The following is a 20,541-nucleotide window of genomic DNA, read 5'->3' as shown; positions in this document are numbered from 1 at the left end:
TATTAATAACAATAAACCTTCAGAATGAATACAAAGCTCCAATGTTTGACAAAAACACAAAGTGTTATCAGCGTATTTACGAAGGAAATACTTCATTGCTTGGAGACAGGTTTCACCGAGCAGCTATTATGCGCGAGACTTCATATTAGCCACAAAGTCAGGAAAATCTGTTCGTAAAATTACGTTATAATGACCAAATACAATGAAAAGTATTTTTCCAGTCTCACCTGTGAAAGGTAATCCCATGTGATCTCGTTTGGACGGTAAACCTGTTGGTACAGTTAAACGCAGCACATGAATGAGGCATCTTTATTCTTGGGCGAGGATGACGTATGATTCTACACAGAAGCCGGCGTCTATGACTTCCCAGTTGGCGGGATTCTCGCAATGCGGTGTGCGCATGATCAAAAGTGGAACGAAGTCTCGCTACCACAAGATAACGCGCGATTTCATAAGACTCTTTACTGGCTGTCTGTGATGTACAGTATGTTTGTAAATGTTATGCGTTCTTTTATCATCGTGGGAATTGATTATAGCTCTAAATAAATATTGAAGGTTTTTTTTAAAGAATCCGTATAACTTTATTTATACACCCGTATACTACGTTTATTGAATCAAATCCGTATAAAATACGGACATTCCGTATAGGTTGACATGTATGACATAACCACAATGAATTGTGAACAAAACAATCCAGATGCAGTTGAAGTTCAGACTTTCAGCTTTAATTCAGTGGGTTGAACAAAATGATTGCATAAAAATGTGAGGAACTAAAGCATTTTTTAAACAATCCCTTCATTTCAGGGGCTCAAAAGTAATTGGACAAATTAAATAATTGTAAATAAAATGTTCATTTCTAATACTTGGTTGAAAACCCTTTGTTGGCAATGACTGCCTGAAGTCTTGAACTCATGGACATCACCAGACGCTGTGTTTCCTCCTTTTTAATGCTCTGCCAGGCCTTTACTGCAGCGGTTTTCAGTTGCTGTTTGTTTGTGGGCCTTTCTGTCTGAAGTTTAGTCTTTAACAAGTGAAATGCATGCTCAATTGGGTTGAGATCAGGTGACTGACTTGGCCATTCAAGAATATTCCACTTCTGTGCTTTAATCAACTCCTGGGTTGCTTTGGCTTTATGTTTTGGGTCATTGTCTATCTGTATTATGAAACGCCGACCAATCAGTTTGGCTGGATTTGAGCACACAGTATGTCTCTGAATACCTCAGAATTCATCCAGCTGCTTCTGTCCTGTGTCACATCATCAATAAACCACAGGCGATTGCTCTAAGACAACGAGGGAGGCTCAGCCTCCTCTAAAAATGACGAACATCGAATCATAGAAATATATGTGCTCAACCCAACTACAGTGCGAAATCATTCCGTTATAACTTTCCCCAGTTCGCCTAATGTGTGCGTGAGTTTTTCCCCCTCGTGACAGCGCGATGCAGCCCAGACTCAGTGCACTTCAATGGCATTTGGGAGCTCTGCACTTTCAATCTCAAAAGGCAAGACAGTTATTGGACAAATACTGCGAAAATGCCCGCCCACGGAGTCTCACGGACTCCCAGCCTCAGTGGACTTCAATGGCATTTGGGAGCTATGCGCTTTTCAATCTCAAAATGCAAGACGGTTATTGGACAAATACTGCGAAAACGCCCGCCCACGGACTCCCAGCCTCACAGTGGGAGGGACATGGCAGTTTCCGCGAGGAGACTGGTGATTGGTGAAAGCGGCCGGATATTTTCTTTGATTGACAGCTCGTTTCAACTATAGACAGGCAGCGGTGAATTTCAGTTCAGTCCCATGCGGATTCGCAAGTGCTGTGGTGTATTGTAAGAGATCAGCTTACATTTCGATTTCATTCATTACATACGGTTTCTACCAGCTTTTTTAGTTTGTATATATTTTCATTGTAAATAAAGTGTAAATATAGTGTTGTCAAGTTTGCTATCTTAGTTCCAGAAATTTCGTTTATTTGAGTGACTGAACTTGAACTTGAGGGGGCTAGTCAGCTAGCAAGAAAGCTGCGCACGGATGCCAAGCATTGCTGATTTAATTTTGGCGAAGCCATTTGCCAGTCTTCCTTTCGAGGAAAAAATTAAAATTAAAGAGCAGGGTAGACCAACGCCTCAAACTGACTTGGTGAAAAAGGTCGGGAATAATACTCGTTCCTTTCAGCTCTCCTGGTACGAGAAAGTGAATTGGCTAACAGCAAGTGACCCACATCAACAACAGTAAATAGGCTACTTTAGTAATATGTCATGGATGGACCAAAAATATAGAATCTATTTAAAATGTTTATGCTGAGTATATTATATTGGAATATATATTTCTCTGGATATGAATTAAACACAGCTACAATTTGGAAAACATTTTTAAACAAAAACACAGCCGAGAACATTTCATACTACAGACCTGGATTAAAAGTGAAGGGTTATCAAAATTGTCAATAAAACATTTCTCAGTCAAAATAAGTAAAATATAGGGAAAGTGTCATTGAATGCTGAGGTTCCTGACAAAGAGCTGCTTTCAATAATGATCACTTTTTAAACAACATGCCACAATTTTAAAAATATAAAATGTTAAAATATCCCCCCCCAACACCACCATCATGTATATTGGACAGTAGGCTAATGGGCCAAAAGAACCTGTTATTTCACAGTTTGTGATGCTGCCAACAATCAGCCAGATCAGAGGCAAGAGTATGGGCAAAATTAATGTGTTTTTTCTTTTTTCTTTTAAAATCTGGAAATATCATAACCGACCAGCCTCCCCTGTTTGAAAGACTACCAGCCGCCACTGCAATAAACACTAGTGACCCAGTGCCACTGGCAGCCATGCATGCCCAAGCCATTACACTGCCTCCGCCGTGTTTTACAGATGATGTGGTATGCTTTGGATCATGAGCTGTACCACGCCTTCGCCATACTTTTTTCTTTCCATCATTCTGGTAGAGGTTGATCTTGGTTTCATCTGTCCAAAGAATGTTCTTCCAGAACTGTGCTGGCTTTTTTAGATGTTTTTTTAGCAAAGTCCAATCTAGCCTTTTTATTTTTGAGGCTTATGAGTGGCTTGCACCGTGCAGTGAACCCTCTGTATTTACTTTCATGCAGTCTTCTCTTTATGGTAGATTTGGATATTGATACGCCTACCTCCTGGAGAGTGTTGTTCACTTGGTTGGCTGTTGTGAAGGGGTTTCTCTTCACTATGGAAATTATTCTGCGATCATCCACCACTGTTGTCTTCTGTGAGTGTCCAGGTCTTTTTGCATTGATGAGTTCACCAGTGCTTTCATTCTTTCTTTCTCAGAATGTACCAAACTGTAGATTTTGCCACTCCTAATATTGTAGCAATTTCTCAAATGTTTTTTTTTTTTCTGTTTTTGCAGCTTAAGGATGGCTTGTTTCACCTGCATGGAGAGCTCCTTTGACCGCATGTTTTCTTCACAGCAAAATGTGACCCCTCACCGGATCCAGGGACACATGTCGGCCGAAACGAATCCGAGATAATCGCAAAAGAAGCATTTTTTTTTTAAATTTGTGATTTTTGTTTTTTTCCATCATGTGCAAGTTGAGATCTTGAAGAATGCAATCAGTATTTCAGATAATAGATTGTTTTGTTGGAAAAGCATACATTTTTTGTTGCAAATTGTCTCGTTTTTGTCAGGACTGTAGCCTGCTGGGGGGTGTGGGTAAATTACCATATGGGCCATTCACATGATGATTTAAGTCTTTTTTTTTTTTGCGAATCAGCTGTATGATGCAGGCTGAGCGCATGGCTACTTAACTGCTTACAGGCGTGTAATTTCACTATGGAATGAGTTACTAAACAGAGCGCGGAGGAGCCCCGCGAAGCAAACAGACGCATGGTATTTACATCGGAGATAACCATTTCTAGCAAAAAAAAACGCAACCTCGTTTTCCAGATTGAATGGAATACTTGAATGATTGGATGATACATGGACCGTTCTAGGATTACATTCCATCGGAGGCATTGGTGTGTGCAAGGCGCCGTTTCTCTTTCTGATGGGGTAAGTTTATTAATCTAAGGCTGTGTGGTTATTTTTGCATGTACTGTAACGGAGAGTGTTGTGGTTTGGTTCAGCCTAGGTCACAACCGGACGTACGATTTTTTGGCCGTGTGATTTTTGGCGTTTCCCAAATCGCTGCGTTTTTTTTTTGTTCATGGAGAAAGACGCGCGTTGGCTGTAAGTTTGTCTTGCAACCTGAAAAAAACGTAAGCACCCGCAGAGTTTGTTTGACATGACAAAGAACCTCTGCGGCCGGTCTGCGGCTCGAAAATCAGCATATCACACGCGCGCTCTCGTGCGTTTCATGCGCGCTCTCCGTGTGTTTCTTGTGTTTTTTGCATGTAGACCGGCCGTAGGAGCACGGTACGGCCGGTTGTGACCGAGGCTTTACATGAAACTAGTGTTGTGTTAGTTGTGTCATCATTGTGCTATCTTTCTTTCTTACGGTGTGAGTAATTTTTCAACCACAAAACGTTAAAGTATACTTTAGGACTTATTTTTGTACTTCATAATTGTGTTGGGCATACTTTGCATGGAAGGAAAATTGACGTGGTGATCTTTGTTTACATGAAAGTAGTATCGTGCTAGCTAGTAGGGAGTAGGGCTTTCCTTAATGTCATGCAAATAAGCACCATTATGTGCCCGCCCTACACCCAGAGTAGCTGAGATGGAAAACTTTGAGGGTGATTTTCTCCCTTTTCTGTTTTAAGAAGTATGCACTTTCAAAAGGCCACACATTCTTCAAATATTGTCAGATCTCCACATGGAAGGCATCATTGGAAAGCTTAGAAACTGTACTTTCTGAATCTGTCAATAACTCAAAATGCCCCCGGGCGGACATGTGTCCCTGGATTCTGTGATCTGCCACAAATCTTCCAAATGCAAGCACCACACCTCAAATAAACTCCAGGCCTTTTATCTGCTTAATTGAGAATGACATAACGAAGGAACTGCCGACACCTGCCCATGAAATAGCCTTTGAGTCAATTGTCCAATTACTTTTGGTCCCTTTAAAAACAGGGTGGCAAGGAGCTGAAACTCCTAAACCCTTTATCCAATTTTAATGTGGATACGCTCAAATGAAAGCTGAAAGTCTGGACTTTATGTCCATGTCCATTATATAACTATAACCTGAATATGTTTCAGTAAACAGGTAAAAAAATATTTGTGTCAGTGTCCAAATATATATGGACCTAACTGTATGATCTTGAAGACCACAATCCAAGTGCAGATGATCATGACTGCATGGATGTCCTCAACTTCATAGAGCTGTCTCCTGTGATTGACGCAGCCATTGGATACATCGCAGGCTGTGAAGTTCAGATTGTTAAGGGTGGTGAGATGTGGTGAGTTAGGATCCAATAGCAGAACACAAACCAGAAAATCCAATGAATAAAAAATGATTTAATTAAAGTCCAAAAAGAGTCAACGAACAAAAATAGCAAAAATAATCCAAAGAGGTAGACAAAGGCAAAATGCTAATATGAAAAAACATGAAAAATAGTTCTGACAAAAACTGGAGACAAAAAAAACATAGTGCAAAAAAACATGAAAAACTGGCAAAACGTGAGTGCAAAAAACTGTGGCTAAGACTAGGCAAAACAGAGAGCAAAAATCCAGGAAGCAAAAAATGGCACAGAGACGACATGAGAAACAGACAAGACGTTCTGGCAAAGTCCCCTTCTGAGAACGGCCTATTTATACACAGCAGAGCAGTCCAGGAAGTGAATGCCGGGATGGAAGTCCCATCCCGGATCCGGATTGCGCTGAACTGGGAGATAGTAAATCTCCGGAGTGGAAATCCGGGGCGGATCATGACACAGATGGCAAAATGACAAATCATTTTTTCTGCCCTGAATATCAAGAAGTATTGACGTCCGACAGTATGGATGCTGGTGGTGGCCTCTTGAAGAAGAATATTCGAGAGGGACTTGTCAAGCCATCAGCTGATGTAGTCAAGGTGTGCCAGGTGGCTGAGCGATGCATTCAAAGACTTCTCTGTTCTGCGGACAATGCTCTTCCTCAGTCAGTAGGCATCATGTCTGCTTTATCCACCACAGTGTTGCCTGATGTTGGATTCCAGCCAATATTCATGCAGCTTGTTGATCACATGTTGGATTGTCCACCTGACCACAACCATGTTTGCTTTCTCATCAAGTGTATTGCCGCATGCTATATCAAGAATCGGATGCACTATCTTGCCAAACGATTCAATGAGAAGATGACTGGACCCACCCTCCGCAAGCAGTTAACAAAACTCATATTGCATAGGCATGAATGATTTCATTTTCCTATGCATACATCATTTGTAATTTTGATAAAAGTTGCATTTGTTTGTCACATTGTTTGCCACATTGTATTTCTCATTGCATTTGTTTACCACATTAAAGTTTACCCTATTTGCTAAACACTATGTGGTCTTAAAAAGAAAAGCATTAAAGCTGAAACATTCAGGTCTAAAATGACAGCGAATTATGTGATCAATAAATATGTGTTATTTACCAGCTGGGAGGTCAGTATTGTGAAATACCGTGACCGAGGTCTTGAAAGTACTGAGCGAGGCCCTCTGGGCCGAGGTCAGTATTCAAGGCCGAGGTCACGGTATTTCACCATACGGACCGACCTTAAGCTGGTAAATAATATATTTATTTTTTTCTTTACCAAATTCTAACAGAAAACAAGAGCACCCGAAAGGGAAAACCGAGCCGAGCCGCCATTTTGAATCCTCATTCACGGCTGTAATGCAAATTGCTTCCTTCTCCGTATACAAGTGCACTTCCATAGCAGGAAAAATACTACATTTTGCCGCCTATGTAGTTTCCTATTTATACAAATAGGAGTCATTCAGGATTCAGTCATGTTTTTGCTCGGTGTTAGCAAATTACAGGTTTTTAGCTTTCTCCTGAAATGTTTTCTTTTATTTCTTCTTCCTCAGGGTAGTAAAACTCGCTTTCGCTTTGAAGACTGTCGTTATCGCTATCCATGATGTAAAATTAATGTTATGCTCCTGAGAAATGCTGGCAAACATGTATAAGATTTTTGATAATCTTATAAATAAATCTTATAAAAAAAGATAAATGTTGACAAAAAATGCTACTATGTTTGCTGTTGTTGTGAACGAGCGAGTCGCCAGAGGTCCGTAACCGGGGTCCGTAACTGGGGTCCATATCGTAGGATACGGACCCGTTCGCCAGCCAATCAGAGCGCAGGATTTGGACCGCAAAAAAAAAATTACTATTAAGACACATGAGAATGAAGTGAAAATGGCAAATAACATCTCATCTCCTCTAGCCGCTTTATCCTTCTACAGGGTCGCAGGCAAGCTGGAGCCTATCCCCCTGGCTGACACATAGACACAGACAACCATTCACACTCTCATTCACACCTACGGTCAATTTAGAGTCACCAGTTAACCTAACCTGCATGTCTTTGGACTGTGGGGGAAACCGGAGCACCCGGAGGAAACCCACGCGGACACGGGGAGAACATGCACACTCCACACAGAAAGGCCCTTGCCGGCCCCGGGGCTCGAACCCAGGACCTTCTTGCTGTGAGGCGACAGCGCTAACCACTACACCACCGTGCCGCCCGGCAAATAACATGAGAAAATAATCCTGTTTCAACAACTGTCCTAAACAGAAAGAAGTATTGTACAGCCTTTGTGTTGGTATAATAATAATAAATAAATAATAGAAAGGAAGAAATATATGAAAGAGAAAGGTACACTGTATAAGAGAAAAACTGAAATAATCTCCATAAAAGTAATTGTAGTGGTAAAAGAGCCGTTCAAATAAATAAATAAATCAAATCAGAAACTGAACTAGAAAAGGCAAAAAATAATAATAATAATAATAAGCGCTATAAAGATATGTAAGGAATGTGGGCAAAGTTGAGAAAATAAGAGGAGGTAATAAAAGGAAAAAAAAAACGTCAGGAGATACTTTTCTTGGGGCAAATTTGATCGGATATGACGGTTGAACACATAAGCCAAATACACGTGATGTGAGTGGTAAGATGGTGGCCAGATGGCTTCACTCGTCTCTACCTGTGGGGAATAGGTTATGAGCTCTCCAGATTTGAAGAAGAAGAGTTTTTGTTGAAAATAATTCTTTCTTGATGAGGAATTTGTTTTTCTCTGAATAAATTTATTTCAATTAAAGGTTGGATTTTTCTCATTTTTTTCAGTGTGAGATAAAGCGACTTCACCAAAAGGTGGATTTTTTTTTTTTACTAATGTTTACAAGGGGTGCCAATAATCATGGAGGGAACTATAAATATATAAAATAGTATCAAATTAAAGGAAAATTACTGCAAAAAGTACCAAAATCAGTTTCAGGTTCCAATTTCAGCGACAGTAGTTTGTCAGTAGGATTTCATTCTTTACCACATGTTCACAGGTTAGCCTGCGTGTCCAACCTCCTCCTTCCCACGGCCCAATTACCGTACTCATTTATCCCCTATTTTATATGTGTTTAGTCACTTAAGTTAAATGATAATTTCATATCCATATTATGCTGTGCATAATAATAAACTGTCTAATAAACTGCAGACCATATAGTTCTGAGTATCTCTACAGAAGAAAATTTGGTCTTTACACTTTTATTACTCATATTATGACATGAAAAGAAAATATCAAGCACTTCTCTGTGAAAATAGGAACACAAAAATACTCAACATAAAAAAAAGAAAATTAGGATAACTTACGTTTGTAGAAAAAGATCATATTTAGTGGTGACACATCAAAAATTAGGTCGCAAATTTGTTTAGATTTTTTTCCAAAAACAATGTTCGTGTCCTGTGTCCTTTCTCCCTCATGATAGTATTCATATAGTGCTCATATGCGGTATCTCACAGTTAAGACTAAGAGTGAACGGTTGCACAATATATCTCCTTCGCTTTCCCTACAAAAATATTTACACTCACTGCAGCAAAAAAGCAGCAGCTGCAACACACTGAAATGCGGTGAAACAGTTGTCAAATTCAGAGCCTCATAAAAATAGCATTGGTCTAAAATGTTGCTCACATTAAAGCCTGGGTGTGGGGTCACTGGGGATTTTCAGAAAGTAAGGCAGCAGAAGTGGACAGCAACGAGAGACACAGCCATTTTTCATGCCTCAGGCACAAGCTTTCACAGTTTAATCTTCCTTTCCTGCTTCAGGCTAAACCACCACACTTCCACAAAACAATTAAATTTTGATTGCTGCATGTGCTTCTTTTCCTCAGATGCAAGATGGACCAAGAGAAAATCAAGCATCACCTGTAATAATACGTGGGCTTAGGCAGTTCCAAACCCTGGTACATTTGATGCCCTTGACAAGCACGTGTTTTCCCCATGGTGGTGGATAACAATGTTATTTTGTGGGTGTTCAAGCTCATATTTATTCCCCATGGATGTAGTGCATGTTTAATTTCAACATGGAGTTCCTGGAGACTGAGAACACATGAATAAAATGAAACTGTCAAGACTGACAGTTTGTTTGCATGTATTTTAAAATATTCTTTGAGAGCATTGATCATTTTAGCACATTTTTTAGAGACAACTACTAGTAGAATAACTATTTTAAAACAAATTTCTAATGGCAATTATTATTTTTTTGGTAGAATAATGATAAATAGTTTCTCCTGCAGTTTGGGTGAAAAATCTACATTATTGTGTGTAATGTGTTTGTGTATTAAGGGTGCCAATAATTTTAGAGAGCACTATTATAGAGATAACTGTGTGCTGCCAGTGTTGCTGGGATTGGCTCCAGAGCCACTGAAGCACTCTGAACAGGATAAAGCAGTTAATAAAGATGAACGAATGAATGGATGGATGGATGGATGGATGGATGGACACAATAGTTATGGCTATTGCAACTATAACCAAAACTGTGAATCCAAATAATCAGGTGTAAGACAAACCCAATATTTGAACAGAGCTCAAAAAAGTGCGCTCTCTCTCTCTCTCTCTCTCTCTCTCTCTCTCTCCTGTTTTCATGAGGAACAAAGTTAAATTACAAAGAAGGCACACAACAAATAACAAATCTGACATTTTACGTAATGGCAGTTGATATATGAGGTTTGACACTTCAACTTAGTCACAGTTATTGTGCTTTCTTTGAAAGCAACATCAGTAATCACTATAAAAAGTCAAAGTTAGAGAATAAAAGCAAGAATACTAGCAAATATAATAAGTATAATATTCAAAGTGTGAACAAACTCTGAGACAAACAAAAACATTTCAGTACTCAAAAGAGGAAAACAGTGTGGGAAATAAGTCTGGACCGGGGACATTGACCGGTAATTTTCGCATTTGTCCGTCTGTATTTCAAAACCATTGGACCGGATGGCCCATGAAAAATTATAAAGATATGGGTCTAATCTCATCTCATTATCTCTAGCTGCTTTATCCTGTTCTACAGGGTCACAGGCAAGCTGGAGCCTAACCCAGCTGACTACGGGCGAAAGGCGGGGTACACCCTGGACAAGTCGCCAGGTCATCGCAGGGCTGACACATAGACACAGACAACCATTCACACTCACATTCACACCTACGCTCAATTTAGAGTCACCAGTTAAGCTAACCTGCATGTCTTTGGACTGTGGGGGAAACCGGAGCACCTGGAGGAAACCCACGCGGGCATGGGGAGAACATGCAAACTCCGCACAGAAAGGCCCTCGCCGGCCACGGGGCTCGAACCCGGACCTTCTTGCTGTGAGGCGACAGCGCTAACCACTACACCACCATGCCGCCCCGGGTCTAATCTATTTCTAATTTTCTTCCAAATGTTACACTGGGCGAATAAATGATGTCATAACATGGCCTGTGAAATGGGGGCCTTCACGGGTGCGAATTTAAAAATACATAACTTGGCCACAGATGGTCCTCGCGCCGCCAAAATTTACAGGCACCTCTACCTCCCCGAGACCTTTCGAACCAGCACAGGCACGGCCCACTACAACCCTGCCTTGGCCCGTTATTCGCCCCCACATCTCACGTGTGAGCACTGCTCGCAGAAAACTTTAATATGAGTCCTGGCTCAGGCCAGCCTTTAAAAATTCATAACTCAGACACTGATGGCCCTAGCCCCACCAGACTTTACAGGCACCTTCCTCTTCCTGAGACCTTTCGAACGAGCCCAGGCTTGGCCCGATCTGACGTTAGGAGTGAGCGCAGATTGCAGAAAGCTTTAGCCTGAGCCCTGGCTCCAGCTGCTCTCGCGCACGGGGATTTAAAAATTCATAACTCAGCCACTGAAGGTCCTAGCCCTGCCAAAATTTACAGGCACCTCCCTCTCCCTGAGTGGCACACTAAATAAGACAATAATAATCCACCCAGTATTCACTGTTGTTTTTATTGCACAATGCAGCTGAACTAGTGTTTTAGGGTTGACAGTATCTGATTGATCCAGTCAGTTGATTTTGCAGCACAGTATTATGTTAAGTGCCAAGCTGACAATCAATGGTTATGTTGTTATTATGTGCATTTTTTATTCATAATAAGAATGACAGTCATAGTCATATACTTTGTAGGATGCAGATTAATATTTTAATAGAGTTTTTATTTTCTTCTATTTTCTAAGTTCTAGTGCAGCAGATTTGAGTCTAAATGCCAAATGATATTACTATGTCTAGTTTTGAGTCATCTTAAGTCATTTTGTTACAAAGTTACTTGGAATCTCGCACTCAAAATTTTAACTCTATTATGTAAGAATAGATGTTGTTAATTACTAAATTTCGTATAGACTTATTATAAACATAGTATAAAAATAGTCGTTGTTGACAGAATGTTTCATGAGTGTTATTATCGTGCCTATATACAGTATGAGTCCCAGTAAGTTGTAACCAACTGGAACATCCTCACCCCCAATACTTTTTTCTAGACATGGAGCTGCCCTGTGTGTGCTACTGTTTTCTTGGGTAGAACTTTAAGCATGTTTTTCTTGAATCTTCTGACATTTTCTTGTAAATTATATTTAATTTGTAGTGTAATTAGCAACTAATGTCGAGTGTAATTTGGCCTTTGAAGATCACAAAAATGTGCCTGGAAATAGCTGAGAAGCCATCTACAGACAGGTACAGCCCTTCAGCTTCTGGGGCCCTAAGACGGGCCCCAGACCCCCAGCCGCATTGTTCCAGGACTTTGGCCTGTCATTCGGCCAGGCTAAAATTTGGACAGACAGACAACATTTCAGACTTGTGACAGCCTGCTTAAAATTCTTTATTTCCCACACAGGGGGGAATGGATGTGAAAAACCTTCCTTCCTTCACTGCGGCAATAGTTGTTTTTTTAAATGACCTTTAGCTGCTAAAACACACTGATACTTATACATAGCACACATCACAGCTAAAATGATTCATTTCACTTTTATATCATGTATGCTGAAACACTAACTAGCAGGTGAGTCAAATTTATTTGTTTTTGAAATATTATAAAACAAAATTTGTTGGTGCACTAATGATATTTTATCCATCCACCTATCTATTATCCATACTTATTATCCATCAGGGTCGTGGGGGAAGCTGAAGCCAATCCCAACCAATTTCAGGTGAGAGGCGTGGTACACCCTGGGCAGGCCGCCAATCTACTGCAGGGCTAATACAGAGATGAACAACCATTTACACTCATATCTATAAGCAATTTAGAGTAGCAAGTTGACCTGATCTACATGTCTTGAGACTGAAGGAGGAAACCAGAGCACCCGGATGAAGCCCACGCAGACATGAGGAGAACGTGCAAACTCCACACAGAAAGACCCTGGTCAGCCATGAGGTTCGAACCGAGAACCTTCTTACTATGAGGTGAAAATGCTAACGACCGCATCACCATGCTTTCCCCACCTTTTTATTATACTCTAATTGGAGTCCTAAGATGCTGAGCACAGTCAGTTAATCTCACTTATTTCATTAAATCTCATTTCATTCCTTTTAATATTAACCCAGTGTAATTTGGGGTCTGTACATTGTAGCGACCAAAGCTTGATTCTACTCACTGCATGAATGAATCTTTATGAAATACTAACGGTGTCTCAAAATTTCATGAAGAAACATATTAGTACATTGCAGAAAGTACTTTGCCTGGAGAAAATAGAGCACAGCGATGAGGGATGAGCAGAAAGATCTGAAGGAGGGGGGAAAGGGGGATGGTGTTGCAAAAATATGTTCTGGGCAAACCTCTCGTTCCTTAATGTTCTGGTATCTGCAGGGACTGGTACCTGCCTTCCCCAGCACCAATTACTGGCAGAAAAATGTCTACACTTTTGGCCAATGCAGCAGTACAGAGGAGCTCCAGCAGAACTCAATTCATTGTGGTAATGAGCCTTTGCTCATACAATTTCCCACAGACAGCCCAATCTGCGCTGCACAGCACACACGATGCTTTGCATGAGGCTAAAGCTTTGCAGAGATCAATGCCATGATTTATTGCTTTTTTCATTAAGCTGAAGTTTGCTCTTTTCTTGGCTGAAATTGGTGCAAATTAATACCATGCACCCATGACAGCAAAGAGCTGCAAAGTGTAGGTTTCATCTCTGGATACAAAAGTAAGAATGAACATGTGATTATTAGAGTTCTTCTTTCCTTTAGTTGGGATGCATGTATTCTGCACTAGCACCATTTACTCAATATAGCGTTTTATTCACTCCGCATGACATGACTTATTGCTCCATAGTTAACAGTAATAACTGCAATCTTCAAAAATCGTCCTTTATATTTCTGTGCAGTTATGTGTTTTTAGTGTATGAATGAACTATGGCACCTGTGTGAGGTGAGAGGTGAAATGGCCTGCTTCGTGCTGTTCTCAGTACATCTGAATGCACTCTGGCACCACAGATTCACTCAACCTTTGGTAAATAGAAAGGCCACTTCGGTAACTTTTTCCATTTAGCCGTGTGGATTTGAGTTATCACAACTTTAGCTCCTGTGAAAATTCTTATCATATTTTTGTTTGGTGTCAGAAAGCCCACTGATGCAGCTGGAACATTCAATATGGCTATGGAGATTAGAATTCCTACGCCTTCCTACATCGCTTCAATTAACCAGTTTTCATAGGAAATAATTAGAAATCTGGGTCATTTGGGAATGTCAGTGAAGATGAATTGCATGGCATTACTTTGTGTAAAGTCAAGGGAATAGGAGTGTAATTGTATGCTAATTTTTTTTATTTTTAAAATTGGAGACTGACATTATACAAATATCAAATACAAAGTACAAAATTGTGTTCCACAGCCGCCCCTTCTCTGTTCTTAAGGTGCATTAGAACAGAGAAATAGAAACAGAACCATCCATCCATCCATCCATTATTCGTAACCGCTTATCATATTATGCAGGGTCGCAGAGGTGGACGATAACGAAGCACATTTACTTGAGTACTGTACTTAAGTACACTTTTGGCCCTTTTCCACTACCCTTTTTCAGCTCACTTCAGCTCGCTTCAGCTCACTTCAGCCCGACACGGCTCGCGTTTCGACTACCAAAAACCAGCACGACTCAGCTCGTTTCAGCCCTGCTTAGCCCCTAAAACTCGCACCGTTTTGGAGTGGGGCTGAAGCGAGCCAAACCGAGCCGACTGAGGCTGGAGGCGTGAGCAGACACTCCCCTGTGCACTGATTGGTGAGGAGGAGTGTCCTCACATGCCCACACACGCCCCGCGAGCGCGCTGGGATCTGTAAACACCGCAAACCCGGAAGAAGGAGAATTACGAGAATTTCTGAAGCCTTATGCGCCTCGCCTCATCTATACGCTCTTGCCAGTATCTGTTGGCGTTGTCGGTGACAACAAGCCACAGCACCAAGACCAGCAACACTAACGACTCCATGTCCTCCATGTTTATTGTTTACTATTCGGGTCGTGAGACTACCGCTTAAAAGCTCACTGAATCAGTGACACAGAGCATCGTGGACGAGTTCGCGGAGCGCAAGGCTCGCCGTATGCCCTTCAAATAATGCGTGCAGTAGGCTATTGATGTTTTATTATGAGCCATGTACAGTATGTCGCCTAATGTTTTTTTGTTTCTGAGTTACATGTTCGTTTGAAGGACTTAATGTACTAAATAACATAGTTGCACCCCGTAGTGTTGAAATTGGTAAACACAGTGCATTCAGTGAGGTTTGCACCGCCCTCCTTTTATTTCCGACTCTTCCTGTCACCGTTGCAACCTCTGAGCGCTCATTCGTATGCCCTTCAAATAATGTGCGCAGTATAGGCTATTGATGTTTTATTATGAGCCATGTACAGTATCCTAATGTTTTTTGTTTCTGAGTTACATGTTCATTTGAAGGACTTGATGTACTAAATAATAGTTGCACCCGGTAGTGTTGAAATTGGTAAACACCGCAGTTGCGGACATTTTGTAGCCTAAAATGATGTTATGATAAGCTTTAATAAAGGGCCCAGTCATTTGCCCCGCCCCCGGCCCGGCTCTGACTTGTTCCGCCACTGTCACTGATGTCACTGTTTGCGCTGCTTAACGACATCACATGACGTCCACCCACTTTCGCTAACTCCACCCAATGTGTCCACCCACTTCCAGCCAGCACGGTTCAGCGCGGTTGTAGTCGAAATGCAACTTCAATAGCCCCGCTCAGCCCGACTCAGCTCGACTCGGCACGGCACGGCTCAGCCGCGTTTGTAGTGGAAAAGCGGCATTTTTGAGTATCTGTACTTTACTTGAGTATAATTTTTTTTGGAAACTTCTGACTTTAACTTCACGACATTTGAAAGGCAAATATCGTACTTTTCACTCCACTACATTTCTATCAAGATCCTCGTTACTTGTTACTATGAAGTGGCTTTGAAAGTGGATGTTTTTTTTCTTTCTTTTTTTTCTAAAATGTGATTGTTTTTTTTTTTTTTTGCAAGTGACACTGAAACAGCCTATCAGTAATCACTAGGGTCACGTCATGTCCATAAACTGGATAAAATCAAGTTCAGTGATTTCTCAGCAGCATTATTTAACACGATCAGTTGATGGCAGAATGGAAGGAGGCAGTTCTTCTGGGGAATAATGCACACACCCATGGCCCATGAACCCATGTTTCAGTTTTCTGAAAGGATTAAAGATTCGTTTTGTTTTAAATGTTTGCTTTGTTTGCCTAAAATGAACCACATCACAGCCTATAAAAACTTGCCATCCAACCGACGGAAACATATTGAGGTATGTAAACGTTTTATTCCAAGAGAAAGCTTGCAACGAAGTTGTCTGTGCTTTTAGAGCTAGCGATAATGTTGCAATAGCTATGCAGTCTGGTTAGTCAAACAACTTTCTATGGATTTGCCCGCCAAGTTGCCATCGCCTTGTCCACGGCTAACGTTTATACATAGCTAGTTAACGTGGACACTGTTAGTTAGCATGTAAAAACAGAGTTATGCTAACATGAATAACGTTAACTTATCTGAAGTCCTTTCAGAAATACATTTTAGTGTAATCTTGCCAAATAAACAATGTAGAAATCTTTCTTTTCTAGTAACATTAGCTACCCAACATGATTTCGAGTTTGAAAAGAGTTTGCTAGCATGTCAGGTGGAGCTTCACTGACTAGCTAGCTTAATGTTAAACCACCATGATGCACAGCATGCATTCATTTTGTGAATTCACATTTCTGTCTTTGGTAACGGCAGTACTGCAGGTTTTGTAAGCATTGTGGCAATAATACAGCAATGCTTTGACAGAAAATGTACTTTTAATACTTAAGTATTTTTAACAGCAAGTACTTCAGTACTTTAACTTAAGTAAAAAAATTGACTGTACAACTTTCACTTGTATCGGAGTAACATTTGACCAGTGGGATCTGTACTTTGACTTAAGTAATGAAGTTAGGTACTTTGTCCACCTCTGCAGGGTCGCAAGCAAGCTGGAGCCTATCTCAGCTGACTATGAGCGAGAGGTGGGGTACACCCTGGACAAGTTGCCAGATCATTGCAGGGCTAACACATAGAGACAAAAAACCATTCACACACACATTCACACCTACGGTCAATTTAGAGCCACCAATTAGCCTAACCTGCATGTCTTTGGACTGTGGGGGAAACAGGAGCACCCGGAGGAAATTCAAGTGGGGTTTACATTAGACCGTATCAGCGGATCATCAGATTAACGTTTTTAAAAACGATTCGCATGCACACAGCAACGCCAATACACGATTCGCGTGCACACAGCAACGCCAATACACGGATACGCTAATCACATGACTAATTCGGCACGTAAGTTGAAATGTGTCAGTGCGGCTCATCGCTTCCTCCTCAGCGGCTGCGCTCCAAATCACTCCGCCCTGAACAGCGAGTGCCCTCTGGAGGGTGCGCACTCCGGCCCTGCGCAGCTCACACAGCGCGCGAGTGAAGTGCACGAGCAGTGATTCGGGACTGAGCCGCTGTGCGCAAGTCACACCACTTGCAAGTGGAAGGATGGCAAGCCTAAAGACCATCATAACTACACAATGGGCAGTATTTTCATCAGTATTTGCAGTATTTTCATACTTTTATACTCTTTAATGAAAGGTGATACAAGGCGGAAGTCCGCGCCGTTTTTCAGCAGTCGCGTCACATGACCAACGCCAGCGAATCAGGAAGGTGGATGTCACAGTGACGTTGTCCAATGACGACGCCAGCTAGAGCTCAGCACAGCGTATCCGCGTATTCTCAATGTTTACACAGCACCGGACCAGACATGATCTGGATTGAATACGTGGACCCTGGCGGATTCCCGTTTTCCGGCGTTTTAATGTAAACGGACAGTGCATCCGCGAAGAAAACGAGACAGATACGGTCTAATGTAAACTTGGCCTCACACAGACATGGGGAGAACATGCAAACTTCACACAAAAAGGCCCCCGTCGGCCCCTGGGCTCAAACCCAGAACCTTCTTGCGGTGAGGCGACAGCGCTAACCACTACACCACCAAAAATAAAAACCAACCCACACATAAAGAACTACATAAAATAAACAGAACAGACTCAAAAATAAACATAGAGAAATAAAATAGGGAGGGAGATAAAATTAGAAGGATGCTGAAGGTGCTCAGAAAAAAAAGGGATGCATCAGATCAACTGAGGTCCAGAGAGGTATGGGTATTTACATATGCAATAAAAGGCTGCCATCTTTTATAAAAATTGGTTGTTGAACCTCTTAAGGAATTTTTCACTTTTTCTAATGACAGAAAAAAGACATTAAATCACTTAACCAGGATATAGTAGAAGGTGCATTTTGGCTTTTCCACTGTAACAGGATACATCTGTGGGCGATGAGTGAGGCAAAAGCCATGACATCAGAATTTTTCTTCGTGAGACTGGCTGGTATAAAAGAGGTACCCCAAAGATAGCTATCAACGGGCAGGGTTTTAATGTAGTATCGAGGGCTTTGCTAAACACTTAAAAGACCAGAAACTGGGCAATTTTGGACAAGAAAAAAACAACAACAAAAAAACCACCCAAAAACATATGAACATGGTCTGCTGATGATGAGCCACATCTATCACAGGTATCACCTGTACCTGGAAACAGCCTGCTAAGTCTGGTCTTTGTGAAATGAATCTTATGGAGGATCTTAAACTGAATTAAATTACGACGGCCACAAGAAGATGTATAATTGACCCTGATTAGTGCCTCTTTCCACCATCCATCTGTCACATCAAACCCAAACTCCCTTTCCCAGCTACGCCTGACCCCCACAAGACAGGCCACATTTGAAGATGATATGAGATCAAATAACACTGAGAGCCTCCCATGAACCCTAGGGAGAGAAAGCACCTCAGTAACAAGAGATCCTTTTGAGTTGAGTTGAGGGAATGATGTAAAATGTGTACGAGCATAGTTACGTACTTGGAAGCACAGAAACATATGAGACTGAGGAAAATTATACTGAACCTGGAGATCATTAAAGGTGACAAATGAACCCTCTAAATATAAATCTGAGAAACGAGCCAGGCCCTTCTCTCTCTCTCTCTCTCTCTCTCTCTCTCTCCACAAAGTGAAAGCTGTATCTACATTAGAGGGGGGAAACAAGTGGTTATAGTGGACTCAGTGGGATTGGGGCAGAAAGTTTGAAATGTTGCCTGAATTGTTTCCAAATTTTCAAGGAAGAAAGTACAATTGGGTTTCTAATATAATTAGGGTAATTGTATGCTAAATTCACAATGTAACAAACATATAACCCAACATCCTGGATTTTGTTAGATTACGGCATACAGTAACACACTGTACACCACATCTAAAAGAAATAATTGTGTGTCATTGTAGGAATGTCATGTGTTTTAGGCGTGTAATCTGTATCTATTTAGTGCTCCACATATTTGTATCTGTATTCGTATTTAGACTCACTGTTATTGTTTTAATAAATAGAAATGTGTGTGGAACTGCTTTTGTAATCCTACTTGCCCAGTTATTATTTTGATTTATACCTGTCCACATCTTTTTCTAACAGATTTATTTGGTTCTATTTCCCAAAATATCAACAAACTAGTATCCTAATTTAAACCACGATGATCCTGACCAGGCAGTTACTAAGGATGAATGAATGAATGCTGCAAGTGCATCGCTGTAAATACCTCCTGTGCATGTGTGCAGAACAAATTATCAATTCATATCATATAGTCACTTTTGATTACATCCCTAATGTGTAGCATAATGTTAACAATAGCAATGACTAGTGCAACTAATGAAACGCTCATGTAAACCCTCATATAATCAGTAAGAATAGGCTCAGGGAGAGGAATGAAAGATCAAGAACATGTCATAAAAAGCAAGAAAAGGGTGAGTGTTCATTAAGGAAATCTGCACTTTATAGGTTCGGGGAGAGACTGGCATTACTCACATAGTCATCGTAGGTTTTATGTGTAGCCTGCAGCAGAGGTGCTCTGTATCCAGGAGTCCCTGCTGTTCCTCTGGCCCGTGGTGCTGAGACGCCTCTAGTGAGCATGCTGGTGGACAGGGACGTACGTGTACCCACAGTTCCCCTGGGCACTACAGCTCCTCGGCCAGGTGGAGGAGGTGGCACTGCTCCGCCTCGACCCCTGTGGAGTAAAATGTAGGAATGGGAATGTTTGCATTCTGTGGTGAGACACATGACTATAATGGTGTACTCATAAGAACAAAAAAAAAAACAAAAAACAATCGATTGACAGTGATGAAAGCATTCTTATTTGACTGCTTTAACAGGCTTCCCTGCTGAAATATGAATTGAGCGCTGCACTAAATCCACACTTACAGCTAAGAACAGTATAGAAATAACGGCAATCCTGAGAAAGTGTACTCAAGGATATAAAGGAAACATTTTTGGGTATGATGCGATGAAGCATTTTCAGCAGGAACATTTATAGAGGTCACAGATTGTGGAACAGTCAAACATTAAATGGGAAAGAACTCAGTGACGCACACTAAGTAGTTTGTCAAATAGATGTGTCAGTGCTGCAGTTAAGGAAGCCACTAAATCAGACATCTCTGGCCTTTTCTGATGCATCAGTTACTTTTCAAGGATGAAAACTTTCATGCTTCTCTTCTCATAAAGAACGTATATTCAGTCAGAGTTGTCACTGCCTCCCAGAC

General features: G+C 41.2%; 1 protein-coding gene across 1 annotated transcript in view; it reads right to left on the bottom strand.

Moving 5' to 3' along the window:
• The window catches only part of khdrbs2 (KH domain containing, RNA binding, signal transduction associated 2), a 237,727-nt gene that overhangs the window by 57,661 nt on the left and 159,525 nt on the right, over positions 1-20,541 (bottom strand). The window contains exon 6 of the mRNA XM_060926333.1: positions 19,811-20,009. Coding sequence (XP_060782316.1) covers positions 19,811-20,009 — 199 coding nt within the window. The remainder of the gene's footprint in view (positions 1-19,810; positions 20,010-20,541) is intronic.

Source organism: Neoarius graeffei, chromosome 7 (genome assembly GCF_027579695.1).
Source record: "Neoarius graeffei isolate fNeoGra1 chromosome 7, fNeoGra1.pri, whole genome shotgun sequence".
In the NCBI taxonomy this organism is placed as follows: domain Eukaryota; kingdom Metazoa; phylum Chordata; class Actinopteri; order Siluriformes; family Ariidae; genus Neoarius; species Neoarius graeffei.
The sequence above is the reverse complement of the archived record's forward strand: the minus strand, read 5'-3'. Positions and strand labels throughout refer to the sequence as shown.